General features: G+C 40.8%; 1 protein-coding gene and 1 non-coding gene across 2 annotated transcripts; both read left to right on the top strand.

The window, feature by feature from the left end:
- The first annotated feature begins 210 nt into the window (after window positions 1-210).
- On the top strand, window positions 211-317 carry LOC117277933 (small nucleolar RNA R71). The gene has a single exon (XR_004508255.1). It is a non-coding gene; the product is annotated as a small nucleolar RNA R71 (small nucleolar RNA).
- Window positions 318-15,480: 15,163 nt separating this feature from the next.
- Window positions 15,481-16,463, top strand: LOC138902592 (uncharacterized). The gene is made up of 2 exons (XM_070190475.1): window positions 15,481-15,862; window positions 16,360-16,463. The coding sequence occupies exons 1-2, from the start codon at window positions 15,481-15,483 to the stop codon at window positions 16,461-16,463; spliced, it is 486 nt and encodes a 161-aa protein (XP_070046576.1).
- The last annotated feature ends 361 nt before the right edge of the window (window positions 16,464-16,824 follow it).

The raw sequence follows: 16,824 nt of genomic DNA, 5'->3' as shown, positions 1-16,824 counted from the left end.
TTAACATCAACTTGGTGAACACTAGTTGATCTTCTTCTTTCAGCACTCTCAGAGAGCCACTGATTTGCATCTTCAGATAACTCATCAAGAATTGTAACTATCTCATCTGGAGTCTTTTTCATCAAAGGGCCTCCAACTGCATTGTTCAATGTTCTACGCGAGGCCGGTGTCAATCCTTCCCAAAAGTCTTGGAGTTACAACCAGAGTTCAATTCCGCTATGTTGTCACTTTCTAACTATCTCCTTAAACCTCTCCCATGCTTCCAAAACAGTTTCAGACTCTTTCTGCCAGAAGTTATGGATTTCTCTTCTAATCTTGCCCGTCTTAGCCGAGGAGAAATATTTATCAAGGAATTTTCTGGTCATCTCCTCCCAAGTTCTAATCGATCCACTCGACAAACTTCGAAGCCACTCCTTAGCATCATCTTTAAGTGAAAAGGGGAATGCCCTTAAGTACACTACATCTTGTGACACCCCATTGTATTGAAAGGTAATCATAATCTCCTCGAAGTCCATTAGATAAGTGTTTGGATTTTTATTTGGCTTCCCTCTGAAGACACATCAATTCTGAAGGGTTTAAAGCAAAATTTGCTTCAACTCGAAATTATTTGCTGCAATTGGAGGTGGTCTAACACTGGATAATCCTTGATTGTAGACCAGTCTAGCATAATCTCCGAGTGGTCTCCCAGGAAAGGGTTGATGTTGATTAAGTTTAAGACCCCTCTTTTCTTCATAGATATTATGTGCATCTCTAATAGCTTCTTCCTCAGCATCCCGTACAACTTTTTCTCGTTGTTGGGCTGCCTCTCTTGTATCCAAATCTATATTATCTTTACCATTTCCATCCATAAGTTCTTTGGTTAAGGATTGCCCAGCCTTTTTTGATGTCTCGGTGAGATTTCTTTCCTTCCTCAGCTGTTGTAGTTAATTTTCAATTTCTGGCTCGTATGGTAGCACTTTCTTCGCAGAAGTTCAAGACATGTACCAATCTAAACCTGTAACCTGCGCACGGTCAAAGAACACCAAACGTAAAAAGGGAAAAATAAAATAAAATAAAAAGAAAAATTCCTGAATTAGCAGTATAAACTATTTCAAACACTATTGATTGCAAATCCCCAGCAATGGCGCCGATATTTGACGAGCTCGAAACACACACTTAAATTCTGCTCGCTAGTCAAATATAGTATAGTATAATATCGTATCCACATGGATGGGATTTAAATAGTATCCTCGTAATAATAGCTTGATTGCTATCCAAGATGATAAACAATTGAGGTTTATATGATTTCTAACTAAAATTAACTAAGAGTGTAAAGCTATTGACTAATGACAATCTAAACAAAGAAGGTTATTAGTGGAGGAAAATATGGGTTGATAGGATAGGTGCAAGATAAATGTTTGGGATCTAACTCTAGATAATTCACTTCTAATGTTTAGGTGTGTCTCTTAAAGTCACTCAATTATTAGTTTAACCGTTCAGATAAAACTCCTATCTCGATTAAGTCTTAACCTCACGAGATGAACCAATTTAAGCTCGTGAAGATATGTAAGAATGCGTCTTTAAGAAAACCTCTTCTGATTATTCTCCTAACTAGGTTTAATCAATGATTCAACTAGCCTCTTTTGATTACTAAGAAGAATTAATGAACTCAACCAATAATATAATACAAACATATCACAAGTTATGCCTCTCTCGATTACATAAACCAGTGAATATAAATGCAACGATTAAATCATCCAAAAATGCGTCAATACATAAAACTATAGTTAAAATCTACAACAAATATTAATACACCAAATCCAACAAACCCTAAAGGAAACTACTCCATAGACATGGAGTAATTCATCACAAATATAATTAAAAGATAGGATAACATAAGTTCAATCCAAACTCGGGTCTTGAGTGAGGAAGGAATGATGAAATCCTTATGCTTTTGCTCCTCCAAATCTTCCTTAGCCTCCTAAGGTCAATTATGTGTCAAAAGTCCAGAAAATAACGTTTTTCATGTATTTATACCAAGTAGGGTTGGGCCCATACGAAATCACCATCTCCTAGCCGAAATTGGATTTTCACTCTTAAAAAATTGCACAGGCGCACCGCATGGGGCGATGCACCGGGCATTAGTGGGGAAATGCAGAGAGTTGATTCTGACAGGAAGTAGATATTTGGGCAGTCATGGTGCGCCATGCACCGCCCCACGCGCCGCGGTTGTGGACTTTTCTCAGAGTACGGATTGAATCTCGATTTTTGATGTGCAGACTTGGTCCTCCACCCCCGAACACGATCTCAGCTTAATCCATTGGGCTTTTACACAGACTTCAAAGCTCCAAATAGCTCGAATTATCTCCACAACATTTATATCACTCGGAATCACTCCTACCAGGCATAAAACACACAATAAGTGCAAAACACTATCAATTAAAGCTCAAAACGAGTAAAGTGCTGTAAATTAGAGTGCAATAAGCGACTAAAATACGTAATTATAGCTTACCATCACACTTCAAAATCAGGGACTTACTGTTAAGAAAAGTAACACTGCATACCCGAAACCAAAACGAGGGAAAGTTGGGACCAAATTGGGAAGGACCATATCGAGTCGTCGGAATTACCGACAAGGGCTCATACAAACTTGAATTGGGAAACAGTGCACCATTACCTAACAACTGGAATGTGGCGCACTTAAAGCGGTACTACTGCTAAGGTACAATCTCATTTACTTTTTTTAATAATATTATTAATCGGGCTAGCACTTGCAGGCAACAACCAAAGGAGTGTGTCACTAATAGGTTTGAAAGCACGCGTTGCACTCTTTTTCCCTTGAACCGGTTTTGTATCAAATGGGTTTTCCGACAAGGTTTTTAATGGAGTAACATTAAAAAGAAAACTTCGTGCTAACTTAGATTTGAAAACCGATTTTAAATCGGAGTCAATGGGGGCATCAACAGTATCCGAGCCCTCTCAAGATCGACTTCAAATACTGGGGGCCATCACCCTCCGGTTAAGGTTCTTAGCAAGGAAAGAAGGAAACTTTATACTTGAATAGCTTAGGCTCGATGGTTAGGATTTATTGTAAGGGCAAAACAGTCAAATGAACCGTGCCCGCGTAGGCCACCTTAGCGATAATACAAGCTTTTACACGCTTTCGATCATGTACTTTACACACAAAAATGAAAGAAAGTTTCCACCTTGCTATTCAGTGTTTTTTGCTTCTTCAAACATAGAGCCTAAGGGCTACCCCTATTCGAGGACTATCGATCCTAAGGGCTACCCCTATTTGGGGACTATTGAGCCCAAGGGCTACCCTACTCGGGGACTGTTGTCCGAAATAAGTTCATGAAACTCAGGCTACCAAACCCCGGAGGCACAAAACCTATTAGGTTTTGACTAAACACGAAAGGCTACGACCACCCCCCAAAAACCAAATAACTCAGAGACGTCCGAAGCTCGTAATTAGAACATAAGGCCTTTATAAAAATTCTAAACCTGCTAAAAGGTTACCCTCGGCAAAAGCATCGTCTAAAATCACTTACACATCCTGGGAAAACTTCTAGTCACATTGGGTTTTCAAGGCCTCGAGAAAATGAAGTTGCATCGAAGTCAGGCTTTGTTCGGACATATGAAAAATGAACGACTTATTACTACATTCAATTCTATGTTAAGGCATTAGAAATATTTGTAAGAATAGAGATTATGAAAAGATGCTAAAAAAGTAGAGACTTGAAATTGCCAGAAAGGGAAATTTTATATATTCCGGAATGTATTTACAAAGGCCCAACAAAAACGGCCTCAAAATAAACAAAAAATTATAAACAAGAAAAATATTAAAATAAGCTCTAAGGCATTCATGCCTGATCTTCACCGGGGCCCGACTCGTCGCCAGAACCGTCGGAGCCTTCAGATCCCCCAGAACCCTCGTAGCCTTCGACACTTTCAGGTTCAGAAAGTTTCTTTGCCTCATCCTCAAGCTTTATAGCGTCCTTAATCTCGGCTGACAGGTCGAAGCCTAGGGCGTGGATTTCTTCGAGACAGCCGCCTCATATATTCGGCATTGGACTTCAGGCGAGCCTCAGCAGCTTCGACATCGGCCTAGTATGGTGCCACCATCTCCTCAACATTGGCAGAGGTTGTCTCCAGCTTGGACTTCATCGCCTTGTGCTCTCTACCAAGGGCGTCCATTTCTGCGACAGCCGAGCTCAGCTGTGCTCAGAGATCTTCATTCAACTAAGCCCGCTTGTCAGCTTTCTCCTTCGCCACCCAAAGTTGAACCTCTACTAATGTCAGGTTTGCTTGGGCAGTTTCCTTTTCCGAAGCCAGCAGATCCATCTTGCTCTTCCACCCATCGGCCATGGCTTGGATCTTGTTCATCTTCTTTCGGAGTTGGTCGACCTGGTCGATCTTCTATTGGACCTGCGAGGTTTTGTCATTAGCCACTATGAGTAGTTCCTCGATTCTAACTATAAAGACCTTTATCTTTTCGATCAAGTCAACATGTTCCCACCTCAGGGCCGATGCTTCCTTCTAAGCCGTATCCAGCTCGACCTGAAGGTCCTTGATGACCCCGTCTTGTTGCTCGCTGAGGAGCTTGTACGTATCCCTTTTTGAGCTTGCTCCTTGAGCTCAAGCTCAAGCTAATTAACCTTAACAGGATATCGGAGGAAGCTTTCATGATGAAGAACCGAGACCTATAATACAATTAAAGTCTTGAGAGATATCAAAACCTAAGTAAAAATCATAAAGACGTAATGATGCCTTACCCGGTTAACTGCATGTTACGCCTCATTGAAAAGATAAGGAACGTCCACCTCATTCATTTTTGCCTGGTCTTCCTCGGTTACAAGCATCGTAGGTAGCTAGTTATTCCCACGGGAGCAGATAGAATAAGGACATTCTCTGGGATAGTAAGGGTAACCGATCTCTTGCGACTGAGGTCCACACTTGGAGCGGGAAACTGATTAATCAATTTTAGTCTCAAATTTGACCCAACAGCTTCCGATTATGTATCCTTTTTCGGGAGTTCCAGGTTGCCCAACCCGAAAAAATCTTCCAAAGTACACAGTCCACGCTATCAAAGAAAGAATGAAGGTGATCGTCTGTGCCATGTACCACTTCATTGGACTTCTCTTTTCCTGCTTGGGCCTCCTCAAGCATGGACTCAGTGTAGGAGGGCGTCCCCATAATTTCTATTACACCGGGCACTTTCTTTATAGCGGAGCCGCCATCCCGAAGTGTGCCACCCCCCGTCTCTATATCTGCCTCTCGAGTCTGAGGGAGGTCGGCCTCATGAGTCTCCCCTTCGGCTGCCGCCTACTCCTCGGGAGGGGTCGATCCATGTACAATAAAGATGTCATCTTTTTCCGACTCATCCCTAAGGCGGATAAGCGAATCAGAGTCTGGCACCTGGGCGTTGGTGCTTTTCTTTATCTTGCGAGCCACTCTTTTCTTAGGCTTCACCTCGGGACCCGGTGAGCACGGAGGTTTTCATTTCCTCCTCTTATTTTCCTCCGCGGCAGCCACAGTTTATCCCGTAACGGAAGGATCAATGGACAAGGATACACCCTTATCCCTTTCCAATGTCCTAAGCTCTGTTGTCTTAGGCAAACCTGTAAAAGAAGAGAAGAAAGGTTAGTATGATTTGAGTTAGGGACACGATAATAACTAATTGAAGGAGAACCTTACCATGAGAACAGGCCTCCCATCGTCCCTTCGAAAGCTTGCACCATGAGCGCTCGAAGTATGACATTTGTTTGCAGATGCTTTCTATCTACTGCTTAAGCTGGGGGACCGCATTTTGAACCCAAGCAACAGCTGTGCGACCACAAACACAAATGATGAGAAATAAAATGAGGAACAATTGACATTTAAGGAAGGGCTGCACTTACGGGATCCATTCCACTTCTCGGGGAATGGCATAAACTCGGGATGGATCAGATCTTCGGTCTTTACCCGAATGAAATGCCCATGCCAGCCTCGGTCTCGACCTTCGTAACTACAAGGAATCGAAATCGAATCTAGGAGCCTTTCCTATCAATGCCCTAACAAAACACCTGCCCTCAGAGCTATCGATATCACGCCCCTCGATCCTGTTCGAGTTCCAAGACCTCAGAAACCATTACTAAATGACCGCACACGATTAACAAAGGGCCGTGATATCCGTTCCCAATCTGATATCATGCCGAGAATCTCAGCACGTATCGGCAAAAGATCAGTGATTAGCAAAAAGGAAGATTTTTATCTTTCTTAGAATTGTACTTAGGGTAAAACTCCCCTACAATATAAAGGGAAAACTGGTTATTCAATAGACACACTGTAACACACATATCAAGGCAATATACATTTATTTTCTTTGCTCCTAAAAGTGATTCAAAGTCTTTAATTTTTCTCATTGTTCATCATAAATGTTTGGCTCCGAACCAAAGGCAGGCTAAGTGTTAATCTCATAACCGAGCCCGGACTCGATACTTCTACTAGTTTGGCTATTTATTTTATCTTTAATTTTTTCATCTAACGATATTAATCATTTGTATCTAATTAGTCCACATATCCTTAAAACCGCTTGTAAATTCAATTGTTATCCATTTTTAAGGGTAAACAAATCTAAAATAAAGATATAAGTCTAAATGATCCAAATTACCCAAATAGTCAAGGAGCATCTAAAAAGTTTGAGTACAAAAGACTTCCTTGAATGAGAATCGTTGTGGTCCCGTAGTACCACTAGTAGTAGGATCTGCACAGAGCAGTGATTGAATTTTGTGAGCCTAAACCTAGTGAGATTATCAAAATCATCTCATGCGTCTAACCATTTGGAGCATGTCATAAAAGTAATTCATGAAAGCAATAATGACATTATATAATAATACAACAATGAAAAAACAAGTAAAATAGGCAGCACATAGATACAAGTAAAACCACAATCTTATACCATTCCATGGGCCCTCGTGGTCTAGAATCACTAGAAAAACTAATCCAAGCATCAACCCTCACATATACATAGAAAGTCCGCTAGACCTAATCAAATGGTCCCTCACCAATGCAAAGACAATTTGGGAGACATGAGACATGCATAATAAACGGCACAAGCAATACATTTGTAATGATCCAATCAGTTAGTTTGAGTTCTAGCATCTCGTTTTGTAATTTGAGACATTCTATAGGTTCATTTAATATTTTATGACTTGCGGGTTTGGGTAATTTTAGTCCTTAAAGTTTTGGTAATGATTTGGAACACTTAGTTTCTAAATAAAAGTTTTAATTTGGAAGAGTTGGTCAATGTTTGACTTTTGGGTAATCGGACCCGAAATCAGATTTTAAAGGTACTAATAGGTTCGTATGATGATTTTAGACTTGTACATATATTCAGATTGGGTTTTGGATATACCTAGAATAATCCAACACTATTTATCAAACGTTGACAATTTGGAAAATTTAAAAGTTGATAAGTTTGACCAAGATTTGACTTTGATATTATGGACTCTAAATGGGAAATTAAAAATAATTTTGGACTCATGGGACTATGGGTAAACGTGATATACCCCAAAACTCAAATTTTGACCTTGTGGGTCAGGTTGATTTTTGTTGACTTTTTGAAAATTGATTAAAGATTCAAGTTTTTTTTGTTTAGAGTTGATTCCCATAATTTTATGTGACCTAATTGAGTATTATTAAATTATATTTGAGCCGCTTGGAGGTGATTTCTAAAGAAAATACAAATTTAGACGGTTGATTTGGCTTTTAATGTTAAGTATCTTTCCTATATTTGGTTTGAAGAAATCTACACTAGGAGATTGACCTTGTTTGATTAATTGAAATGTATGTATGGGAGTACCATGGGCTATTCATGCTTGTGATTGATTTTAGCCCCGTTCCCCTATTTATTACTTCTTTAATGCTCGTTTTTGGTTATGTAACTTGTCGAGGTAGTTGGTTTGGTTTTGGGGATGTTTCTGAGTGAATTGGGATACTTGGTCCCAAGGTTGAAAGCTTAAGTTAAAAAAGTTGACTGGAGTTTGACTTTTATGTAGACCACTCCGGAATAGAATTTTGATGGTTTCAATAGCTTTGTATGGTTATTTATGTACTTGATCGTATGTCCGGATATAGATTTGGAGGTCTAATAGCATTGATTTTAGAAGTTGGAAGTTCATTAGTTTTATTAGGCTTGAATTGGGGTGCGATTTATGATTTTAATGTTGTTTGATGTGATTTGAGACTTCGACTAAGTTCGTATCGTATTTTAGAACCTGTTGGTATGTTCAGACGGGGTCCGGGAAGCCTCGGGAATGTTTCGGATCAAGTTCGGCTTCATTTTGGACTTAGTGGGACTGCTAATATTTGTTCTTCTGGTTTTCTCTATCGTGATCGCGAAGGGAGGGTCGCGATCGCGTATAGTTATTTACTGGCAGGTGGGATTTTTTCATCGTGTTTGCGATTAATGGGATGCATTCACGAAGCTTGGGGCAGGTTGTTTAGCACGAACACGAGCTAGATGACACGTTCGTGCAGAAGGAAGGTAAGGCTTAAGGGGCAGGCATTTGTTCTTCGCGGTCACGCCTGCACTGTGGAGTTCGCGTAAGAGGATTTTTGCAGCTTGAGACTTTTTGTCCGCGATCGCGAAAGGTAATACCTGGGCAAAAAAAAAAAAATTATGACAAACCCTAAAATAGCTCTTCTCTCTCATGCGATTCTATGAACAGTAACTTCGCAGTGTAGTAACGGCGACTGTGCCGTCGTCCGGTGGTGAAAAGCCACCGGACCAGTCCCAAAAGATGCGTCTCAATATTGCACACAAATCCCAGGTAGGTGCACTACACAAGAATTCTATAGTTTCTGCAGAACTCAAAGATTGTGAAGCGAGCACTGTAGCATCGCATAGAGTGGACAAAACTGAATTTCTTCATCTTATTTCTGGGTCAAACAAACTGATTCCAAGGAGTAGAGATGTTTCTACATCTCAAATTCCATCGACCCTTAAAGTTTCAAACAAAATTGATGCCAGAATATACACCTCCGAACAACTGAACTCTGCCAATAAATAGTTGGTCGAGCATGGATCTACTGCTTTCCAAACTGGACAAGACAATTTCCAATCGACTCCATTTCACTGGGAGATTGATGCCAAATGCTTAAACAACAACTACAATGAGTCAATCGTCACAGCAATTCAAAATTCCAAAAATGCAGAGTTGCAGACACAGGCCGTTCGACGAAATGCAAATGTCAGTTTTTCCAACAATTTGAATGAGGAAATTAGATTTCAAGCTTCTAAAATTAATGTGGAACCTAGTCGTCAAGTCCCACACACATATGCTACATCTCTAAATCAATCCCAATCGGCCAAGAATTTGACAAACATAAAAATGAGTTTGAAACCTTTTGAGCTTGTTCATGGAGTTCCTACTATTCAGTTCTCAATGGATGAACGTGAGGAATTTGCATAGGAGGAAGGATTACACCAAGCAGTGATCATTAAATTATCGAATGACGAACTAATTTTACAGGTGTTGAGAAATATTCTGTCGAAAATCATTGGCATCCAAGGTAATTGCTTGGTAGGTTTATTGGCCCAACGACAACTCTTAATTCGTTGTGATCAATTTGAAGATTATGTGTGTTGTTTAGTGAGAGCTGTGAATTATTTTAAATACAATGGAAAAGAGCATCAATATAGAGTTTTTCCATGGAGTATTGTTACAACCCTAAGGAAGAAACCTCTAAGGCTGCTGTTTGGATTTCGTTGCCAAACTTGTCGCCTGAACTATGTGCTAGAAAGGCTTTACTGTCTATTGCAGCAGCAGTAGGAAAACCTATTGCAATAGATAAGGCAACTCAAATAAGATCACGTCCAAGCACAGCAAGAGTGAAGGTTATTGTCGATTTGCTGGATAAACTCCCAGAGAAGGTTAGGCTTCAGTATTTGAATTTTAAAGCTGGAAAGATCGTGGAAGACTTCCAAGAAATTGGCTACGATAATTTACCTACATATTGCTGCCACTGTAAGCATCAAGGTCACGAAGAAAATTAATCCTGGCGTTTAAAAGGAAAGGCACTTCAAGATCCTCGTGTTTTTGATGAAACTGCTGAGAATGGGCATTAGGATATTGAAAAATTGCAGGGTGATGCAAGAGATTTTTTGAACGCTAAGAGAGCCGGGCAACAACTTATAGATGGTTCAGAAATGGATAAGAACTCTGGGCAACAGGTGTGTGATGATTTGAGTAAAGAAGCAGGTGTTAATACTGTTGTCGATGTTCAAGTCACAGCAGCTCTTGCTAGAGTGTCGAAGACTACTGCTACAATTGAACAAAGTGCAGGGAAGCAACTCCAGTTCCAGTTGCAGTAGGTATCTGCTTTGCAAAATAAGTGGCAGAAATTGGAAGGTGTACCCGATGGGCAGGCTGGGCAGATGATTCTTTCGTCAGGCAATAATGGTGCAACTCTAAGGACGACTAAATCTCCAACTGACTGTGAGGTGAAATTGACTGATGTCTCAGCTGTTGTGAAAAATAACTTCCCAGCTGATATCCCTGCTACAAGAGCTTTGGCAACAATTTACAAAGCAGTGTCTAATGCACTAGCTGGAGATGATCGTGGATCTGCTGAAATTTCTAAGTTGGCAACACTGGATGCTACTAGTGTTAAACTTACTAATGCACTTCAAGAAAAAAACATTTGGGTTTAATGCTACCACTGTTGGATCAAACAAGAAGAAAGAAGCCAAATTGCAAGCACCAAATCGAGTTGAACAGGCTATTACTAGGTTGGTAAATCCAACTGAGGTGGAGAATTTAACCGTGGATAGAGCTGCATGCATGGGTGGTATTTCTATGATTAAAGGAGCTGGGCACTTACTTGAAGTAGTATCAGGAGGCTGGTCAGTGGTGTATCGAAAAAATGCATCTCCAAATACAAGGAATGCTCCAGTACATACAAGTCAGGTAAATACATCAAATGATGTTAACACCTCTAACGCTTTTAGTGCTCTGGTGAGTGAACCAGTCATGGATTATCCTAGAAAGAGGGTGCAACAGAGTGAACGTCAGGCAACACCAAAAACCAGTCATTCAGCATCACCGCAAAGTCTAAAATAGAAGAAGAATTCAGAAGTTACAGCTGCTCCATTACATGGCTCAAGAAACAGTACATACGCAAGAAGCAGCTCAATTCTTTTTTATGCTCTTGCTAATGTGACTGAGGAAGAAGAGAAGGATTCTGGTGAAAATTTGCAACTGCTGACCTTTGATCAGAACAGCTCCTCGACTCCAGCAGTGTTGAATCTCACATCTCTTGGCACTCAAATACTGGACAACATGAATCCAATGAATGCTTTCACTGGAAATTTAATCCGAAAGTCTATAGCACAACATTATAAAGGTGCTGCTGAGAATGCTGGTGTGTATAGGGTTTGATTGAATACTTCAAACCAAGACATACCCTCAAATAATGATGTTAGTTTCGCAGAAGAATCAATGCACCCTACTCACAATAGTGAGGCTCTTTCCATGATGTCTTCTGCCTCTAAAAAGAAAACTAAAAATGTGGAAAGCAATGTGGTAATTGCCCAAAAGCATAATACTTGGGCTGACCAAAGAGAAGAGGATGAAGAGGAGTATGATTCTGATATGAAATATGAGAAAGATGAAGATGAGCACGTATCCAAAAGCTGGGCAGATCAGGTTGAGGAAAAGGAAGGGAATGAGGTTGAGTCGATGGGCAGTTATGCATTAATTGATAATCCTACCAATGCACAAAATTCTAATGCACCAATCTCCAAGGCATCAACATGGAAGAAGAAGAAGGAGTAGCAACAATGAAGCAATTAGGAGGCATGATGAACATGCCACTAAATATGCTACTATTTTAGAAACCAAGAAAGGTTTAAGTCCAAACGCTGATGCGTTTGTTCCAACTGGACAGAAGCAAAATGCAGCATCTATTTCGACTTTTCAGCATAGTACTGAGGACATCAACAAGTCCTCAATTCCAGCAAGGCAACAGCTAACAGCAGACATGAAGGGCACTGAAATTTCTTTGCATACTAAAGAAATGCATAAGGAAGTAGCTACTGGAAGAACAACTGGAAATACGCTTGCATTGACTACAAAATTCAACTTGACACCTACCAATAACCTCCATTCTCTTGTTACACATGATATGGATACATTGATAGCTCTTGATAATCTGAGGAATGATCAAGGTGCATTGGTGATGTCCGGATACAATCCTATTGACGCTTTTGCGATGGAAATGGGTCAAGATTGGTATGAAGAAGGGGAAGAGGAAGAACTATTGGATGCTTGCTTTAAAAAAGTAGCTAGGGAGAGAGACCTGTCACCCAGAAAAATGAGAAGTGGATCAAACAAAAACAAAAAAAGGCAGATGAAAGGCAACATAGCTGGGATGGCAAAGCAATACAAGAGTTTATCATTAGGAAACCACCAATGAGAACTGCAAAGCAAAAGGTGAGTGTCCCTACTACCTCCACAAGGTCAAATTAATCAAAAAAGAAATGAAAAAGTTTGAAGAATATTTGAAAAAGAAGCAAATGAGCTACAAATTGAAGAGTGCACAAGGTTAAAGAAAGAGGGCCAAGACACAAATTTCTACATTGATTTATTTTATCATTTTCTAAGTATCATCATTTGTAATATCATCACAGGGTATGTTATAAACTCTGTGATGATCATAGAGTACTTAGTTATTTCCAGCTCGTATTTTCTTCATGCTTGCTAGTAGATGAGGTTTTTATGCCTCAATAGGATTTGTAAGTTAAGTTCTAGCACAGTAAGTGTGTGCTACATTCCTATGCCTTTGGGAAGATCCAAGTGGCTATGAGATTATATGCCCTCGTGAGACTTCTGCCGGCAGCTACACCATGATCCTCTATATGAGGCTGCCATCTTAAGGTAATGGAGGCGTAGAGGAGTGGTTATATAGTCAAGGCATATAGGCAACACTATTGTAGCTAGCTCCCTTACTTGTACTTTTCCATTGTGGTTTCTTTTTTCATTTGTTATTAATAAAATAGATTCTAGGCATGCCTAGTAGTATAATTTTCCAAAAAAAAATTAAAAAAATACCTGGGCAAAATGTTTAATCCCATTTCGAAGGTTAGAGTTATTATTTTTACATTTTGAGGTAGAAAGCTCTGTCTTGGGCGATTTCGGAGAGGATATTAGAGATTTGAATGGGGGTAAGTGTTTTTGACTTTTTGATTTTGATAAAGATCGAAACTTTATTGTTTGAAGTTATTTCCTACAACATTATTCATTTATATTGAGTCGTTTGTGACTAGATTTGAGTCGTTCGGAGGCGGATACGCATGGGAAAGGCTTGTTAGAGTATATTCTGCGCGTTTTGCGATAAGTAAAACATCTAAACTTAGATATGAGGGTATTTAATTCTGAGAACTACGCTATATGAAAGATATTGGGGTGACGTACACACTAGGTGACAGTCGTGGGTGCGTATACCCGTGTGTTCATGGTTTGGGGAGGCCCTTAGGCTATTACCGAGCTTGTTTTGCTATCATATCTTGTCATCCCCGCATTTTTCTACTTGTTTACTCATTTGAACTGTGATTCAAGCTAGACATCATGTCTAGGCTAAGTGCTATTTGTTTTAAACTTGATAGGGATATTCTTGTTATCTCGGAGCTATATGCTTTATTTGTACACACGTTCTCAGTCTTGATGCTATATCCGCATATGATATCTCTATCTCAGTATTTCTTATTTGATTCCTCACATGTTGTTGATCTATCTTATGTGTAACACTGTTAAACTAAGCATTTTGAGATGTGTTTATCTGAGACATGAACGGTAAATGACTGAGTTTGAGCCATTGAGCTGGTTCGGTATTGATTTTGAGGTGACATATACGCCAGGCCCATAGTGGGCTAAGTGTTATTATTTTGGGGCGACGCGTGCAACATGCATCACTATTGGGCTAAAAGATTATGATTAGCGCTTGGACAGGATCCGCCCTCCGCAGTCTGACATGCCAATAGTGGACGCAAGCATAGTGTTTTTTATACGTGCTTTGATGATGGGCAGTTATTCCAGGCATCCGTATAGTGATAAGTGTGAGTATTGATAGATCCATCGTGATATTGGTGATTGACATGTATAGGCATAGAGGGGTACCTTCCACATGCTAGCTGTTAAATTAAATGTTTTATCTGTGTTGGGCTTTAACCTTTATACTTGAAAGCATGTCTAAATTTCTGAAATATGAACAAATTGAACATGATATCAATGACCTACTTGTTTCTATGATTTTTCCTTTATACTCCAACCTGTTACCGGTTATTGATATTGGTATTTGTCTATTGTTCTAAGCTCGAACTACTTCCAGCTCAAGGTTAGTGTTGTTAGTTACTGAGTACATAGGGTTGGTTGTATTCATACTACACTCTGCGCTTTGTGTGCAGATCCAGGTACATCCGGTCGAGGTGATTTCAAGACTTGAGTTGTTGCCAGCCTTTGGGAGACTACATGTAGCTGATATGTCATGTGCAGTCCTTATAGTTCTCTTCAGTTATTTCTATCTTTACTATTTTGTTGTTCAAACAGTAGTATTTGAGGATTTTTCTTGTATCTTGTTATTTGGTAGTTCTCGTTTACTCGTTAACACCATATTTTGAGGATGGTTGTAGTAGTTTTATGGTTATATTCTCTGATATTTCATGATATTTCTCCGTTGTTAAGTTATTGGACCATGTTTATTCGATTTCATTCCTATTATGTGATTGTTGGTTTACATAGTGGGTTGGGATTAGGTGCCATCACGACTAGTGAATTTGGGTCGTGATAAGTTGGAACGAAGACGTCTGTACTTGTCTTCGGGATGCTACCGAATTATTAGGAAACTTCACTTTCTTTCATTCTTGTGATCGGGTCTAGCAGAGGGCTACCAGTACCACCAGTTAGGGCCATGAGATGCTGGGGCCATGGTAGAAGCCGAGGAGTGGCTCGTACTACAGCTAGGGTAGCACCTTTGGAGCCACTAGTCGCTCCAGCTGGGGAGCAGGTACAAGATATTGTTGAGTAGGCGGGGCTAGCTCAGAAACTGACAGTGCCCATCGTTATTCATGGTCTTCAGGAGGCCTTAGTCCAGATTTTGACTGTGTGCACAAGACATGCTTGGCGGTTTCAGTTCCTACTGCACAATCCACTTCATCGGCTGGGGGAGGTGCCCAAACTCTTGCCGCCCGTTCTCCAGAGAAGCTAGCTCAGGGACTCTAGACACTGTGGGTACTACCAGCCTAGCCGATTGCTGCTGCTCGGGCCGAGGTTGCTCCATCTATGAGTGATGAGGAGTGAAAGATATTGGAGTGGTTTAGAAGTCTTAAGCCTCCGGTACCAGCAGATTCTTCGCACATCGGGTATTTTTGAGACTTGTGGAGTTGCATTTACCAGTTTTCACCTGATAGGGGAAGCCTACAGATGGTGGCATGCCTATGAGTTAAGTTGGCTAGTTGGCGCAATGCCACTTTTATGGCATGAGTTCTCCATTCTCTTTTTAGAGAAGTTTATCCCACAGACATGCAAGGAAGAGCTGCGTAGAGATTTTGAGCAACTATGCCAGGGGGATATGACTATGACTCAGTATGAGATGAGATTCGCAGATTTGGCCCGTCATGCTATATGGTTGGTTCCCACGAAGAGGGAGAGGATCAAGAGGTTCATTGATGGCCTCAACTATGGTTTATGTTACAGTCTGGCTCGAGAGGTCGAGATGTATGCTAGGTTTGACCAGGTATTCAAGATTGCCAAGTGCTTGGAGTTGGTTCACAGGCTTGAGCGTGAGGAGCGGGAGGTCAAGATGACCCGTGGTTCAGGTGGTTTCAGTGGTACCTCATCTGGAGGTTAGTCATATCACAATAAAGGTCGTCCTTATAGGACCGCTCAGATAGATCATCCCGTTCATTATGGTGCATCAGTTATCCATGCTTCATACAATACTAGTCCGGGATAGTCATCTTACAATGCACTTCCAGCTCAGAGCTCGTACCGTGCTCCATAAGCTCAGGGTTCATCGGTACCGGGTTCTTCCAGTGGCTATTCTAGTTCTCGGGGTCTACTTCAGGCCCACCACTATTTCGTGCTCGAGGTTGTTACCACTGTGGAGAGTTAGGGCATGTGAGGAAGTATTGTCCCCATCACAACAGAGGTCCAGTGCAGTAGGGAGGCCAGTTTGTGACCCCTGCATCAGTTGCTACACCACCCGCTCAACCAGCTCGGGGTGGAGGTTGTGCCAGTCGAGGTCGCTCCAGCGCGGGAGGTCAGACAGGTGGTGGTCAGGCTCGATGCTATTCTTTTCCCGCTAGTACAGAGGTAGTTACTTCTGACACTGTGATTACAGGTATTGTTTCAGTATGCCACATGGATGCTTTAGTATTATTTGATCCTGGTTCCACTTATTCATATGTGTTATCATACTTTTGGATATGCCCTGTGATTCTTTAGTTACGCATGTTTATATATCTACACCGGTGGGTGATTCTGTTGTTGTGGACAGTGTATATCGGTCGTGTGTGGCGGCTATTGGGGGATTAGAGATGAAAGTTGATCTTTTACTACTTAGCATGGTTTATTTTGACGTGATTTAGGCATGGATTGGTTGTCACTATGTCATGCTATTCTGGATTGTTACACTAAGACCATGACATTGGCGATGCCGTGGTTGCCTAGGGTTGAGTGGAGAGGCTCCCTCGATTATGTTCTCAGTAGAGTGATTTTATATTTGAAGGCTCAACGGATGGTTGAGAAGGGATGTCTGGCATATTTGGCCTTTTTGAAGGATGTTAGTGTTGATACTCCTACCATT

This window comes from Nicotiana tomentosiformis, chromosome 12 (assembly GCF_000390325.3).
Source record: "Nicotiana tomentosiformis chromosome 12, ASM39032v3, whole genome shotgun sequence".
In the NCBI taxonomy this organism is placed as follows: Eukaryota; Viridiplantae; Streptophyta; class Magnoliopsida; order Solanales; family Solanaceae; genus Nicotiana; species Nicotiana tomentosiformis.
The sequence above is the reverse complement of the archived record's forward strand: the minus strand, read 5'-3'. Positions and strand labels throughout refer to the sequence as shown.